We start from the raw sequence: 16,576 nt of genomic DNA on the forward strand, positions 1-16,576 counted from the left end.
ATTGGTGGCAAGTTAGACAGACGGAAGCAACACATTTCTATTCCACCATCTTTTAAAATGACACCAAATTGTGCTCTTTACTTTCTTACTCTATTGCTTTGATAATTATTGATAATAAAGAAGTGTCAGAAAATTGTCAGGGGCTTGATGGAAATAATTTCTTACAAATAAATAAATAAATAAATTAAAAACAATATCACAAACAGTTATAAAAAATTAAATGTTAATTTAAAAAAATAGAAATTAATCTCTCTCTGGCCGGCGTTCCAGTTGATATTACTACATAAAAAAAAGGATGTTATGGAAACATGGTCACAGGATGTAATAAATAAAAAAAAACTTTCACTTAAAAATAAAAAGTTTAAAAATGATTAAGGCGATATTGGTAACCTGCAACGTAAAAGCCAGAAGTAACTAAATTAAATTGGTAAAATAAAGCAAACACAAAGAAATGACAGCCACTTCCAAAAAGCATGAAAAATATCTGAGAGACAGATCTTCTGGAGCAATTGGAGATTTATCATTTGCCACAAATACTGCAGGTAAATGTCGTCTTCATGGCTTTGTAATGGCTGAACAACAACCCTACCACACACAGCTTCACTCCGAAACCCGATCAGATCATTTCTAGAGAATAGATTAAAAAAGAAAAAGCTCCTCTTATTCCCATAACCAGAACTCTGTGTGTTGCTCCAACAAGCTCTCTTCTTTGCTATTATTTACGTCATTTAGCCAAAATGTGTTTCCCAGTGTCTTTATGGCCTCTGTTAAGTAATGATGAACAGTGTAAGGTCTTGAATATAAAGTTCATGCATTCCAAATTCCTTTTTAAAAAAAAAAAATAATAATCCACTACACTCTTCTTTAAAGACATGGCAAGTCGTGGATCATTGAACAGGAAAGAAAGAAGAAACTAAGAGAGGTGAGGAAGAGGGGCAAAGTTCCAAGCTGGAATGTAGATAGAAACAGAGAAAACCATGGAAAGAAATGCATGCCAATGCACTCGTTCTGTGTTGGCTGCATTGTCATCTTAGTCTTTTTTTTTCATTCAGAGTGATATTTCTGTAACTTAACTTCCTTCTCATTGTTTGGTAACAAGAGGTCTTTAGTACCAGAAAAACCTGCAGCGCATTTTTCCAGCTCTTTTTTTTACTTTGACAAGAGATTAAAAAGAGGAGAGAGGCAGTTTGTTGCTGTTATTTCCGGTTTGAGCACAGGACTTGGTAAACCAAGGATCCCTAAATGCCTCCACACCTGTGGCAAAGCTACAACGCAGCTCTCATTTAAATGATGCAGTCGTCAGCGTAGGGTGTTAGAACTACAGCACATTCTTGCTTCCATCCATTGAATCTGAAGAGTTAAAATCCACATGAAGGGGTGAGGTGATGTACGGCCTTCGTTGCCTCTTCTAGGGTTCACCTTCCACGCAGATCTCTGGCTTTCAAGGAGCTCCCCTTGGAAGTGGAAGTTTCTTTTGCCGTCATTTTTATTCCTCGGTGCCCTTTCAGAATGAGGGGGCACAGATGTTTGTAGCGGCTGAAGGTTTATTCAAGAGGCTGCACAGGATGGTGGCTTGGGCTTTGAATGATCTAAATAGAATTTAAAAAAAAGAGAAGAAGAATTTAGTAATAAATACTGGACAAATCCAAACTACAGGTCTCTGTAGGTCCTTTACAACTATTGTTAATTGTGTTTACAATAACTACATATAAGATTTGGCTATTTCTTAAGTTTGAAATGTATAGTACATACCTCCAGTTAGTGTTAACATTGCATTAGGTCTCAATCTTTTCAATCAGTGCCAGCACAAATAAACTCCCCCTTTTTAAAAAAATACATGTAGACAAGGATGCTCTACATAAAGGTGGTCACTGCATGTTGTAATGATGTAATAATAAAGCTGTCCACTAGATGATGTGTAAACTTCAGGAACACTGCTATCGATATAGATGAAGACTCTCATTAAGAGTATGCTGCTGGATTTCCAGCTTTTTCCTCTACAGTAAAGGTTGAGCATATTTATGTAAGGTATCAAAACAATGCTTTTTATTTCAATGCTAAAAAAAAGGGAGACCCACTCCGACGTTAAAAATAGAGGTGATAATGTGTTGTATTTGCTGAACCCATTTTATTAGTTGCAGATGTTCATGCAGTGGATGGTTGCTGCTGAACAAAGCCAATAATCTCGTTGTGAGAATAAAGCATAAAGCCCCGACATCAGTTCCCAATGCGACAAAATTGTTCCCTGTTTAATAAATCCATCACTGTCACACATTTGTGTTTACGCTGTTCAAAGCTCGCTTGTATCTGCCTTGTTTGTGTGTCTCATCATGAGTGCATTTCAAGCTCTGATTACAAGATTACAATTCCTATTTAGAGAAAAAGAAAAATGATGAGTAATTAAAATAAGAAGAACAAGGCCAGAGAAATTCCCAACTCAGCCTGTGAATGTGTGCTGACACAGCACATGTGCAAAGATAATGGAAAAGAACGTGCATATTATGGTGCTGCCAGAGCAAACAGGGGAGAAGTCACTTAGAATTGTTTTTTAACCACGAAACTAAGGACATTAAGTCTTACTTGTCTTAATATGTGAACCAACATACAACATAACTACAGCATATTATCCATAATATTACATTAAAATATAAATATTGAGTAAATAAATATATTTTGAGACAGGAGATAAAGAGACAAAACTTAACTTTGTCTTTAGTCAAACACAGAAATACTGCTACCTTTTCTAGATCTCGATTAAATCAGACCGATGTATGGTAGAAACCGGTTCTGGAGTCTGATGAATCAAAACCAGAAGTTTTGTTTTGAAATCACAAACCATCTGGCTTGTCACCAGCACACAGTTCAAATGCGAGCTAAAGTGCTCAGAGTGCATTTTCCACCAAGGCCAGTTCTGTATTTTGTATTTTTAACATTCCATACATGAAAGTTTAATGGGTTCTTTCTTCACCTGTGCTCCAACTTTCCAAAGTTTTATGAGATTTGGGTTGGTAGTTTTATGTGTTTGGTGTAATATTAACCTGTAATATCTACCTTGGCTTTGTTTTTGGAGACAGACTCCACAAAAAACAGAAAAATAAAATATACCTTTTACAACATTTAATGCATTTAACTTTAATTTATCTTTAATTCACTGTCAAAACAGTTTCAGAAATAGGGTTGTTTGATGCATCATCACATGAGATTTGTATACGTGTTTGAGAAATGTTCCGAAATAACCATAAAAAAAACACGAATGGTAAAATTCATTCTTTCATTTTACCTTTTCCCAAATGACTTGGACGTCTTGGCAGTCGATAATTACATTTACTGGTGTCTTTGCACCTTAATAAACTTCCGTTCCCTGGTAGAAACACACATCTGAAAATGGATTTATGCATATTTTTAGAACCGCTGCCTTCTGGTTTTCTTTCCCACTGTGTCTGACCCAGATTAACAGCTCCAAACAAGCTGTATAGCACCAGACTTAATCTGTTTCAGTGAACACGGGGCCCCAAAGGGCTGGAACACAACACACACACACACACGCACGCACGCACGCACGCACGCACGCGCGCACGCACGCACGCGCGCACGCACGCACGCACGCACAAATAGGGACAGTGGTGCACACAAAGATGCATGATTGTAAGCACACATACAAACACACGCCCGACTCATTGGGCAGAGAAAGGAGAGTTGGAAGTATTTAGTCACACTTCTGTGTATTTTGGTCCATTTATCATGATTTGGGCTCACTCCCAGTTGCTCCAGATAAGGGAACATTTAATTCTGCACCATTAGTCATATTTAAGACAGTAAAACCCTTTTCATCTTGAAGCCCTTTTCTGCATCACAAGTGTGCAAAAAGTCAAGTCTATGAAGGAATGTTTTCCCTGTCCGTGCAAAAGAAAGGTACACATCGCTGGTCTAAACTACACCAAACATCTTAGGAGCTGAACAAAACAGACCAACAGTGAGTCAGACTATCAGTAGCCAACCTCCCCAATGCTCTTGTGACTGAATGGGAGCAAACACACAGCTGGCTTCCTTGAGGAAAATCCTCCATTGGAGAAAAGTCTGTTCGAACAGCACTTTCTTAGTGGGATTACATCTACCGCATAAGGATCGGTAGTAGAGCTATGACACAAAAAGGGGGAAAAAAAGTGACATTTGTACAGTATTTTAGGGAACAAGACAAGACATGCAAACCTAGAAAGTAATTAGAAAACGATTATCTTGACAGTAAGACACCAGAAAAGTTCAAGAACAAGAGCAAAAGAAAGGAAAAAGATCTATGACAGCAGGAGTGGAGTGTGGGAGGAGAGAGATAAAGAGACAATCTCCTTAGTCAGTCAGTCACTGCATGGCTACACAGCACACACAAAGCACACTCAGTCCAGGCTAAGAATATAACCTTTTAGAGCGTATACTGTATGTAACACTCTGAAATGCAACATCTTCAAGGCCTGCCCTTCCCCCCATGATGCATCAAAGGCTTCAGTGCCCACTCCATCAAGGCAGATCAAAAGACAAAAAAGCATACAACAGATTTTCTGATCATTTTTTTTCTGCTTCTATTTTTACAGCCTCAGCTCACATAAGATACATCCGTTATCAGAGCTGAAATGAGCCGACAACGCTTCAGTATACCTTCTAAAATTTACAGCCACAAATGACTATTTTACTTTGGCAAATACACTGCGTTTTTGCTCTGGGAAGTTTATTTGGATACCGCATATCTGCGCTTTGAACATATTTTATGATGATAAGGCTGGGCATCTGTTTCATGTCAGTTTTATAGAGTTATAGAGTTTGAAACACTCGACCCTAGAGTAGAAGAAATCCCTCCAAATACATTTATAGGGACACTGTGTAATAATACAAGTCATTTATTAGCTCAAATCAACATACTAATTCATAAATTAGTCCTCATTGGTGTAAAATTATCTCTGTCAACAATCTCACTTATCCTCCTGAGTGAAGAATAACTTGTCTGTATCTACATAGAGCGGGCAAGCTCTATGGAGGCTGCAAGCGGAAATGACGTCATTTTGACGTTCTGTATAACCCCAGTAAGCACTAGAAATAATTTCAGTGATGTGTCTGGTCTTCATTCACTTCGACCATAACTTAATTCATATATCATTCATATATTTAAGTATGCAAATCATGCTATACAAAGAGGGCACCAACCTGGATTTCAATACTGACTTTTGAAATATTTTCGAGTTTGATTCGGATTCTCTGATTCTTTTATTCTGAATGTGACTATTTGTTTCTTCTTTTTTTGGCACATTTATGTGTTATAAAATAATATATAGAACTGCTGACTATATTTTGCTGAAGAGATTTGAACTGTTTGGCACGGTTAAGGAATTACAACTTTAAAAATTCCAATGAAAGCCTGTTTGTCAAAAACAGCTAAAACATCATTTATAAAAAACACACAGTCACTCTGGAAAAACATCTTCATATTGACCAACATAGTCTATCCTGTGAAGTGATATTAACTCATTTCACTCGCAGATGGAATGTGGTCAATAGAAATTTTAGCGCTTTTAATTTGTCACATGAATTATAAATAAGGAACTTTACAGACTGTGTGATGACAAGAGGATGCTTCCAAACATCGTAAAGTTTGCAGTTTAATACATAAATTAAAAAAATATAATGATTTGGTAGGATTTAGGAATGAATGACAACATAATGTTTGAAGCAATGAAGCCATATACCCAAAGCGCCCCCCTATTTTTCAGGGGCTTTGTACCTCTGTGGATTACAAAAACATTTTGGAAGCAGAATATCCTGAATTTGACTCTAGGATGAGGAAGACATATTTATATTGCCAATCATGGCGAAATCTCGGCTAAATTTAAATGCTGAATGGACGTTTTCTGCTTAGATTAGATGTCTACAAAGCTTTCACCCTTACACCAAGTTTAACCCAGATTTAGACAAGAGGGTTATGGACCATTCAGATGACTTATAGACATCTTTTCAACCAAAACAACGCACAGGGGGACCGTACCAGGACACAACATATGTAATGTACAAATAAAACAGAGTCCTTTCATTGTCTTCACAAGCTGACAACTACATGCAGAAAATACTTCAACCAGAGTCATATCATTGGCAATTTAGGTTTACTTTTGGATAAATTTCCCAGCACACATTTGCAAGATGTGTATAAGAGTGTGGTTTACTACAGCTGAAAGGTTTCTTCTGGATTCAGTTTTGCTAAGTTAAAGAAGACTTACTGTCTGGTCTGTCAGAGAGAGCCGCACGTTCTCTCTGCCAGTGTGTGCTCAGGTTCGAGACATGAAGCATCTGGAGTATTCCAGTCCTTGTTGGCTGCAAGGGGAAGCAGCAAAATTTTAGTCACCATGGTTTTTCCTTATCCTTAGCATCTACTACTGATCTAATACTGGATCTGTTTTTGTCATCTTTGTCGTCAGGAATTTAGAGGAATGAATCCAATTTATGCGACAGTCTTAGGGCTCATTTATGCTCAGAGTTAAATATGCAGACGCATACGGACGGAGCCCTCTGTCCGTCCTCTGTGTTCATTTCATGTGTAATTTGATACATTTTCAGAGACCTTGCAAATGTGTACCCAAACAGAGCAAACAGAGCAGTCCTACTGGAAATCGTGGGGGCAGTGTTGTATAGTGTAGCCCATGTGCGACCAGCGAAAGGAACAAACAAGAAGAAGACAAAAACAGAAATGGCGGAACTCGATCCACATGCCACAATGTATTTAATGGCTGCACAGACCACCACCGTCTACTGAGCTGCTTCCTGTTATGTCTCTGTTTTCAGTCACTGTTTGATTTGGTTTGTGAAAAGAAAAGAAAACCTTTCACATGACAGCACCAGCTCAGATCATTTCCTTGCACTCCTATAAGCACACAAGCTCACACACGTAATCTGTCTTGGTTTACATTTATAAGTGCTTACAATGGACAAGCTGCACATTCTGGACCACCAGAAAAAGAGTTCTAAACATGGGTCACGATCCTCCTTAGGGCTCTTAAACACCAAACTGAAGTAAAGAGCCAGCAGCAACAAGAGGCCTCCTCCTGTGCCAGAAGACATAGACCACGAATGCACGAAATACAATAAGGGATACTGGAAGACTGCATAGATTTTAAAAAGCCACGTTTGCTTAGTGTTTCGCTGTAATGTCAAACGGTTCTCTCTTGAACCATTTTCAGTTGGTCTTCAGTTTCCTTACTCCAGCATGGTCACAATGTTGTAAAAGTGTAGCTTGTTTTGGAGAAGTAAAGACAAGCGTTTGTGTATGACATGTTAAGTTAGCTGTTAGATTCCTGTGGTCACTGCCACATCTCTTCTGATGTACTCATGTGCTACCTTGAACAGCCAATCAGAGTGAGCTCTCTCACAAACAGATCAATTGGAAAAAAAATTGACAGGGTCTGCAGATGCTGATGTTGCATCACATTTTGAAAAGAGAAACAGACATTTATCGATGCTTCAGCCGTGACTAACAGTGGATCGCTGGTTTGGCGTATCACAGGGGTTGTGAGGTTTCCACTACTCAGATTTTCAGATAAACATTTTACAGGATCACATCACGGTGTTGTGAAAAACACTGACATGTGTTTGTTGAATAAGTGCATTTTATGTTATTGCAAGAGGGAGAAATAGTATTTTGGTTAAAACAGCATACCAAGTGGACAACTTCCCTTTCTGCAATGACACAAACATGCAGCTGCAGGGCCTAGGATCAAACATCATCCAGTGCAAAGCTCTGGTTACAACAAGTTCCACTGCAGATGAAATAGTCTGGTGGCACTGTGCATAACAATCTACTCATCATATGAAGATTCATTGGAAATAATTCATTCCCATTTTCCTGAGGTTAATGTGTACTTGTCAAAGGAATCATGAGTTTTGGATCTTTACAGTTTCAGGCTTGAGGAACTGAACGTGGGGCTTCAAGGAAAAATGGCTGGGAATCACTGCACTAAAAGGTGCAGTTTGGCAAATCTAACATGCAGCAGATTACTATTCAATTATTACTGATTTATAATAGGGATAACAACTGATAACAGCCATTTGGTTGGCTGATAAGACTTGGGGTGGTTTGCTTTGAGAAGCCTCCGGAGGATGAAAATGAGACCTAAGTTCTACAGTCCCTCTTGAAGCTGTTGTTCTAGATCACATGTTGTTCTTGAACTTAAACAACTTACATACTCACCAGTATGCTCAGCTCTCCTCGCTGCCTCCCCCCTCTTCTCCTGTTCTCTCTTTCGGTAAAACAAAAGTAGGGGGAACTTGACAGGTTTTTCTGGTACGGGGCCTCAAGATTACTTCTTTTTTTTCATTGTCATAGTCCTGCAAATGTATAAATGTTCTTTTTAATTTCATACAGACTGTATGTCAAAATTCTGCAGCTAGAGTAGCAGTACATGAATAAAGAAAATACAATGTGACCCGGTCATAAACAAATTAAACACTCCTGTTTGCTGTGCATTAATGTAACATGGCACTTAAGTGTTCAAACACAGACTTAAGTCCCTGAAAACTGAATCAAAAGCCTGTTGGTTGCCTTTGTATTTATTTTCATTGTTCTGGAATTTTAGATATATCAAAACTTAAAACCAGTTCATGATTTTATGCATCAGGGCTCTTACTTAAAGAAAATCTAAACCAACAGCAGCCAAGTTCTAGTCAGTAATCTTAAATCTAAATCCCTGCTGCTGGTACTGTAGTGAGTACATTAATAATGTACATTATTGTACATTATCCTCAACATAGCGCTGATTACCAGCTGCATTAACAAACATCTTTGATAGAGACCATGTGTCAGTGATAATTTGTCACTGTCAGTGCTAAATCCTCCTTCTCCACATGCAAAAACTAAACTCAGACAGAAAAACAAACACACAACAGGCAAAGACACACTGCTCTCACACTGCCAGTTCTGTGTAAACCACTTTAAGCCGCCCCCTCTCTACTGTCTTCAAGATTTAACATCATCTGTCTGCAGTCCAGTTGACTTTGAATGAGCAACATCTCAGATTCATTTCCCACAACGATTGTTCTCTAAAGAAAGAAAGAAATATTTCCATCTCTTTGTTAACCATGAACCGCTCCCCTGTGATGATGATATTCTGCTTGACCTCCGACAAGCAGAATAAATGTTTTTTTTTACATTTCTAGCTAAAACATTACTCAGAAAAAAGTATGAATCACCAAATCATCCTTCAGTTTCTCAATAACACTGTTTCCTCGAACAAATGATCTCCAGTATCTTTTGAGACTCTTACTTATGAAAGCAAAAAGAAAGAAAGAAACAAACAAAAAAGAGTACACATACCTGTGTCTTATCACCTCAGAACAAAGAGGTGAACTTCTTGCCAAAGCCGGAGATAGCTGCAGGAAAGTGGACAAGAAAAGGAGGTTGAGTAGATCTTTAAGAATTCAATTGAGAAATATAAACACCCTCATAAACATAAAGCAGCAATGTGTTGTTACAGTATCTCATTGTCTGCATGATGAGTAGGTGCAGGATGAAGGCTTTTTATCCAGTTTGGTTGATGCGGTGCCTGAAAGTGGTCTGATGATTTAAAACTGTTTCTTTCTTTGTTGTTGTTTAAATAATGTTTCAAAGAAAAATGTTTGCAGTCACTTCAAGAAGAAACCCAGCGGTCTCCCAAGCCCTCAGGTTCCTGTGCCTGTTTCCATCAGATTAGTTCAGTATCTACCACTGGGTAATCATTTAAGGCAAGCATTAAATTAATGTCTAGGGATGAAAAGTAAAAATTTACAACAAATATTTCAATTTTATTTGATCAACAACCTATAAGCATTTTAATATCACTGACTTTTTTATTCATTCACAGCCAAACCACTGTTTAAAGTGCGTTTTCAGTTATCTGCTGGTTTGTTTGTTGTACCTTCTCCTAGTTTGCCGGCTTGCTCAGCAGCTCCTCCGGGCAGGATATTGGTGAACACGTTGCCTGCCTCCATGCCAGGCTGACCTGCTGCTGCACTGCCGATACCTCCAGGTCTTGGAGCGGCCTTGGAGCCTGGACAGAAAAGAAGAAGAGGGGGAGGCAGAAAGCAGAGATGGAGTGATGGACAGAAGAGGATCCAGAATAGAAAGGAATCCGTGCAGTTGTAATTTCAGGTGAAATAAGATAGTATAGAAACAATATATTTTTCTTTGATGACATTTTGTGCCCATTGTGTCTTTTCTGTTCACTGCATTTTCTAAAATTGGGGTTGTATAATTAATGCAAATCAACCGTAGAAATTATCCAGTCCTACTAGTCTGATTCATATACTTGCCTGGAGCTTATTGCCCTTTTTCATTATTATGTTACCCTGATAGACTTAATGTATGCAGACTTTCCTGTTCGCTGAATTCCAGCCTGACTGATAATCTGCTTCATTTTATTAGCAGCTGGACATCCTCCCTGTTTGTTAGACAAAAAGATCAAATAAGACCCAGCACACTCTCAGCATTTAAAGTCTATTACTGGGTAGTCAGTTTACTTCATTGCTGGCTAATAATAACCAAAATTGTGACATGACATATTCAGGGTGATCTACAGCCATGAGGTGAACACCTGCTTTTTTTTCCCCCTACTATGGGATTATCTGCAGATTAATCTCAGAATAGACGAAATGGCACACAGTGGTTATATAATTTCAAGCCAGTGGGCAACAGCTGCCAACGTGGGAATGATGGGACTCTGTGTGTGTGATGAGTATACAGTACCAATGCCTGTGAGTGGGGGCTGGGCAGTCTTCGAGGCCATGACTGGTGCTGCTTTAGCTCCAATAGCTGTTGCCGGAGGTGTGTCGATCTTTGTCTAAAGTGGGGCGGAAAGACAAACATCCCAGCATTTAGCTTCTATTCACAGTAAATCTGTTGGATGTTGAAGACTGTGGGGGAGAAATGTGTGTTATGTAATCACAAAGTAGGTGACAAAAACAGAAATAAGAAGGATGTGGGATTCATCTGTTCACTGAAAACATCCTGAATGACAATATGAGACAGAATAAGATCAGACAAAAAGAGGAAAAAGAAAAAAAAACAGAGAAGAGATGGAGAAACAGCAGATGGCAGGCTCAATTTTTGTGCTGTGACAGTTTACTGAATGATGACTGAGTGAATGATGCGTTTTAACACTGTCAACTGTCAATCTAAGGATTCCTGTTGAATAAAATGTGATCTGCTCTCCTCAGCATATTGAATATACAATAGCAAGAACAAGTGGTCAAAACTGACATAACATTAAAGATTAACGTTTGCTATAACATTATAAGCCAGATCATATTTTCTTTTACTTCCATCATTTATAGTTTTATAAAAAAAAAGAAAAAAGAAAAAGGGACTAAAGCAAAAGTTTAGAAACCCTAAAGTACTTTGGTTTGCACTTCCAGGCCAACATCTGTATGTCCATATCTGGGTTGAAAAAAATCTGGGACTGCCAAAGACTTTCATATTGTCATCATGCAAAATTGTCTTCCTGGGTTTGCTTATGTATATGGGCCCGGATAAGATATCCATTTTGGGTACATGCCCATTTGTTGCCCAAGTGTCAGAGGAATTGGGAATGTGGGCAATTCACATGAGGCCAGTAGAACTCGTTGACAATCCCACATGGGGCCTATTTCTCAGTCTGTTTAAAACCACATGGGTCCCACATAGAAGCAGCACATAATGGATGGTCCCATATATAAGCGTTGGCTCTGTTTGGGGGCAGCCATAGCTTTGAGGCTGGAGAAATGGCTTGAAAATGTTCTGTTAGGAAATAAAAATGCGACAGGAAGAAAAAAAAAGTGGATCAGGGCAGTGAATAACCAGCTCCACTATTTATGGCTAAAGTGCCCTTGAGCAATGTACTCAATTGCTCCCCAGGCGCTGCACCTGCCCACTGCTCCGGGTGTGTGTTTACTGCATCTCGTGTGTGCGCATAATTGTTCATTGCGCATAATGCGTGTCCACGACTTACAGATGGGTTAGATGCAGAAGCTACGAGTCTTTTCCTTACAAAAGAAATCTAGTTCTGTTGGATCTGTTGAACGGTCTCCAATGCACTGTTCTTTTTAAGTCTATCCACATGAACTGCTGTTTCGTAACCATGTGAACAAAGCCTAAGCTAACTAAGACCGTGGTAAAAGTTATTGTTCTTTGCAACTGCATTCTTGTTGTCTTGACATACAGAAGCATTTGAGACAAGGTGAGAATCAGCTTAACTCATTTGTCATTAACCATTGTTATAACTATGGTTATACAATATTTGTTGTTGGTAAAACACCCATTTACTGTGTGCTCTGCCAACTGTAATTTGTTATGTGAAGCAAAGTATACAAACAGCCAAAACTGTGATTTGTATTTGACTGACACCAGTTCTGATACATCATCGCCTCACCTCTTCTCTGCCTGAGGCCAATTTAAGGGCATTAATATCTGCTGTGTCATTGTGAGCTGTTTGAAAAGGCCTGTGTTGCTCTGAACTCAACATCTAAGAAGTAAACTGTGGGAGTGAAAAAGAATGAAAAAAACTTCAGGAAAAACACAGTCCAAACCTTTTCTGATGTCCAAAATCTTAACAGTTGGGACTATTTGAAAATATGAAATATAAACGAGTGTTTATTCTTGTACACATGGACTAACTTTGAGTCCTCTGTTTTGTAAAGTTATTTCTGCCAGTCACAAAGATACAAAAACTCCACAAAAACTGAGTTATAAGTCCACACACCAAACTGTTTTCTTTCTCACTGACTCAAGACAAGCTGTAGCACAACAGGTGCATTATAGTGTATAGTGCAGCATATAGAATTTCCTTTTTTACAACCACTGAATCCGTTTTTTCAATTGCACAATGGTTCCAACATAATAATGTGAGTGAATGAGTTTGCAGAATGAATAATAATTCTCATGACCAATTTACAGTTTCCTGTCAAAGCTTTCAGATCCATTTCCATGACCAATTCCTACATAATTTGAAATAATTTCCCTTTTTACTTCCTTCTTATATTGCATCTATGCAGCCACATGAAAACCATGAACAGCAGTCAGCGGTGAAAGCACATGAGGAATATGTCTGGAATAGAGAGAACGGACAGGGCATCAGCAGTTTTGTGAAAATAGAACACATTAGTATATGTACTATCATTAGACTGTTTTGAATTTTGTGGTAAATGTCATGATCACATTTCACACTCCAACTTGCAAATAGACTTAAATGGATTTATGGAGTGAAGGATGAGAATATATTTTCAAAGGGAGGATTCTTATGCATCTAATAGGCTGAGAATCAGCTGCATTGAGTTATCAGGTGCCTTAGTGTTAATCACAGTGTTGGATAAGACCTGCCAACAGAGGCACAGCAGAATTTCAATGAACTATCTGAACTGGGATGGGATGGACTAGCTCTTATCGCAGGGTGTATGGAGGATGAGCGTGAAGAAGGGCTGACAAATAGGACTGAAAGACTGGAGCAAAATGGTTTGTTACATCAAGATGACACATTATGAAAAGACAGTTTTGTCATGATCAAAACAAAATACTTTTTTGAGATCACAGGAAACAACAAAACAAAGTTTGTCAGGTCCAGATCAAAGTAATATTCTGATGAGAGAGCAAAAATATACATCCTGTGGTCTATCAGTTGTACAAAGCAATTGCATCCAGATGGATCATATTTATGTAATTTAAAGACCATCTTCAAGTAGAACAAATTAACTACATATCAAATCAATTACTGGACAGTCTGATCTTAAAACTGAAATAAATTACCATGCCATCCTCTTTATCATATCGAATAGCCCCATCTCTTTTATACATCCTTATTTGCTATATCTTCTATGTGTCTTCTCTCAGTGCTCACCATGTTGGGCGGTGTAGTTCCTGCTGGACCCGTCTGCCTGGCCTGGCCCATGGGTCCACCTGCCGGTCCCATCTGCCCTGGCTTTGCCTGGCCCTGTCCCATGCCCTGTCCCATGCCCTGCCCCATCCCCATTCCCATTCCCATTCCCATTCCCATCCCCATCCCTTGTCCTTGGGCTGGGGTCTGCTGCTGTGGTCCAGTAGTTGCTGTGGCACCTGGCTGTCCCGGTCTGGCTGCTGATGTCTGGGCTTGCTGTTGGAGCTGGGTCCTCTGTCCGGGAGCCCCGTCTATCTGGGAGCCAGGACCACCCTGTCGCCCTGATCCTACAGGCCCGCCGGCAGAGCCCTGCACCCGGCCAGAGCTGCTCCCAGACCTAGAGGAGCCTGGATGGAGGGAAGGAGGGTGGATTTTTATTATTTTTTTTTAAATAAAAGTTTGCACTTATTGTTGCAAACTGACTCATGTTGCAAAACACAGTCACTCTTTTTTAGAAAATTTTGTAAAAGAATATAATATCTGCAGTACCTGATTTTCAATATACATCAAATGACTCATTCAATCAACACATATGTGATAATGGTATCATCTGTTTCTTGATATATTATTCAATCTGACTATTTCTGCCACCAGAATTTGTCACACTGAGAAAGTCGGCAATGGTTTTTTTTCTAGTGTTATACTGCCATTTCAGTTTTCATTGCACAGTTTATAATACATTAGCATTTACCAGCAGAAGCAAGAGTGAGATGAAAACAAGCAACTAATATTAAACCAGGGATTATACGAGTACTCTTCAGAGCACACCCACAGTGCTGCCTTTGGAGAAAACATTTCCTTCAACAAACTTGTGCTCAATATTGTTAATTAATTAATAATTAATTAATCCCTGAGGGTAACTGTTGACTGTCGAAGAGAGTCTAAATTAATCTGAAGAGCAGAGGCTATTAAACGTTAGAGCTAAGTGAAAGTGCTAAGAATCTTATCAAAGGATCACAGCTTATTGTTGCTGCAGCAACAATATCAGCACCTGCCATTGTTTCCAATTTATATGACCAATTTATATGTGTGTATATATATGACTGTGAAATTATGCCAATATACCACAGAGGTTTGTGGGCTATTTATCCAGGATTAGACAAAAATGTGTTAGGAGATAGCATAACCCTACTGATGAGTGACATTAAAATACTTTAATAGTTGTTTAAAAATTGAGGTACATGAGGATAAAGTGACTTAATTTAGCTTATTTTGTGAAATGCAACAGGGGTCATGCACAATAAGCTAAAGCAGCTAAATTAAATACATTTTTTGTAAAATTTTTTGGAGAGCTTTGGAAATTTATATAAAAAAGCAATTACTGACTATTTGAATAAAAAGCACCTTTGGCATCAATGACAGCCTCAAATCTTCTTGAGAATGATCATATACTGGTTCCAAATGAGGACAAACTTGGCGCAACATTTCTTTGGAAACTTCTCTAATTGTTCTTGACTGCAAGGTCAACCAGGCTGGATGGCAAGCATTAGTCCACAGCCATTCCAAGGTCTCTCTCACCTGAGATGCTCTACTGAGCTCAGGTTTAGACTCAGACTGGACTGGGGTCACTCTTTTGTTTTGCCCCAACCTTTTGCCTGAACTCGATATTCTCAGCATTCCAGGAAAGGTTTTCACTTGCCATAGCTCAATAGTTTCCTTTATCCTTCTGTTCCTCTATCCTAACAGGTCTCCCAGTTTCTAAAAAGTATCCTCACAGAATAATGTAGCCATCACCATTTTTGACTGTAGGGATGTACTAATGAGGGGATGCTCAGTGTCTCATTTCCTGCACAGATCTGTGAGAATGATGGCCTAATAGTTCCATCTATAACTAATCAGATGAGGCAGGCAGTTGTGTGCTTTGATGCAGTCTTGTTTTGAAGCTCTATGGGCAATTCTCTTCACTTCCTGGTTAGGTTAATGGTAAATGCAAAGCTCCTTTATAGTTTTGATGACAACTCAAACTGATTTTTACACTAAAAGCCTCATTCATCCATTGCAGCACTTCTTAGTTAATAAAGTGTTACAGGCTACACAGTGCTATTTTCTCTATCACATACATATTCACCCACCACACAGGGTAAACTTTTTATTTGCACAATGTTAACAGTCAGAAGTAAAGGTGTATTGTAGGTACCTGGTGGTTGGCCCTGCATGTCCATTTGGCCCTGGGATTTGCTGCGTGAAGACCTGTGTGGGTCTCCCTGCCTGGAGGATCTCTGGCCATGATGGTGCCCGGATGGATCCCGAGTGTACTCTGAAGAGTGATACGCTCCAGATCGTGACTCACCACGCCTTCCTGAAGAGGAAGATCGACCTGAGGGATCATGGCGCATAGATGGGTCTTTGGTGTGCCCCTTAGATGACCTTGAGGACCTTTGCTCATCTGAGGGACGTGATGAGGACGATTGGCGGCTAGAGCTGCCGTGGTGTCTGTGGTCACGGGATGATGAGTGTCGCCCTCCATGGCCATACTCATCTTGGGGCCACAGGTCCTCCTCAGGAGGCTCATCGTAATCGTGGTAGGTGTGTTTGACACTCTGCCGACTCCTCCCAGATGAGTGGCTGCTGCCGTAGTGTCGAGAACTGGAGCGAGGCTTCTCAAACCAGTCAGTCTCTTCTTGGCCCAGATGGTAGGCTTTGGAAACCGAAAGCAGATCACAGTCAAT

General features: G+C 39.4%; 1 protein-coding gene across 2 annotated transcripts in view; it reads right to left on the reverse strand.

The window, feature by feature from the left end:
* Positions 1-836: 836 nt before the first annotated feature.
* The window catches only part of bsna (bassoon presynaptic cytomatrix protein a), a 143,425-nt gene continuing 127,685 nt past the window's right edge, over positions 837-16,576 (reverse strand). Inside the window, exons 10-17 of one of the 2 annotated variants that reach the window (XM_075476315.1) lie at positions 16,045-16,545; positions 13,872-14,254; positions 10,751-10,844; positions 9,924-10,055; positions 9,344-9,399; positions 8,222-8,358; positions 6,258-6,351; positions 837-1,589 (exon numbers count right to left, since the gene is read on the reverse strand). In XM_075476315.1, coding sequence (XP_075332430.1) covers positions 9,359-9,399; positions 9,924-10,055; positions 10,751-10,844; positions 13,872-14,254; positions 16,045-16,545 — 1,151 coding nt within the window. In that variant the 3' untranslated portion in view covers positions 837-1,589; positions 6,258-6,351; positions 8,222-8,358; positions 9,344-9,358. The remainder of the gene's footprint in view (positions 1,590-6,257; positions 6,352-8,221; positions 8,359-9,343; positions 9,400-9,923; positions 10,056-10,750; positions 10,845-13,871; positions 14,255-16,044; positions 16,546-16,576) is intronic. The other variant, XM_075476314.1, reaches the window with a different exon arrangement.

This window comes from Odontesthes bonariensis, chromosome 10 (assembly GCF_027942865.1).
Source record: "Odontesthes bonariensis isolate fOdoBon6 chromosome 10, fOdoBon6.hap1, whole genome shotgun sequence".
NCBI classification, from domain to species: Eukaryota; Metazoa; Chordata; class Actinopteri; order Atheriniformes; family Atherinopsidae; genus Odontesthes; species Odontesthes bonariensis.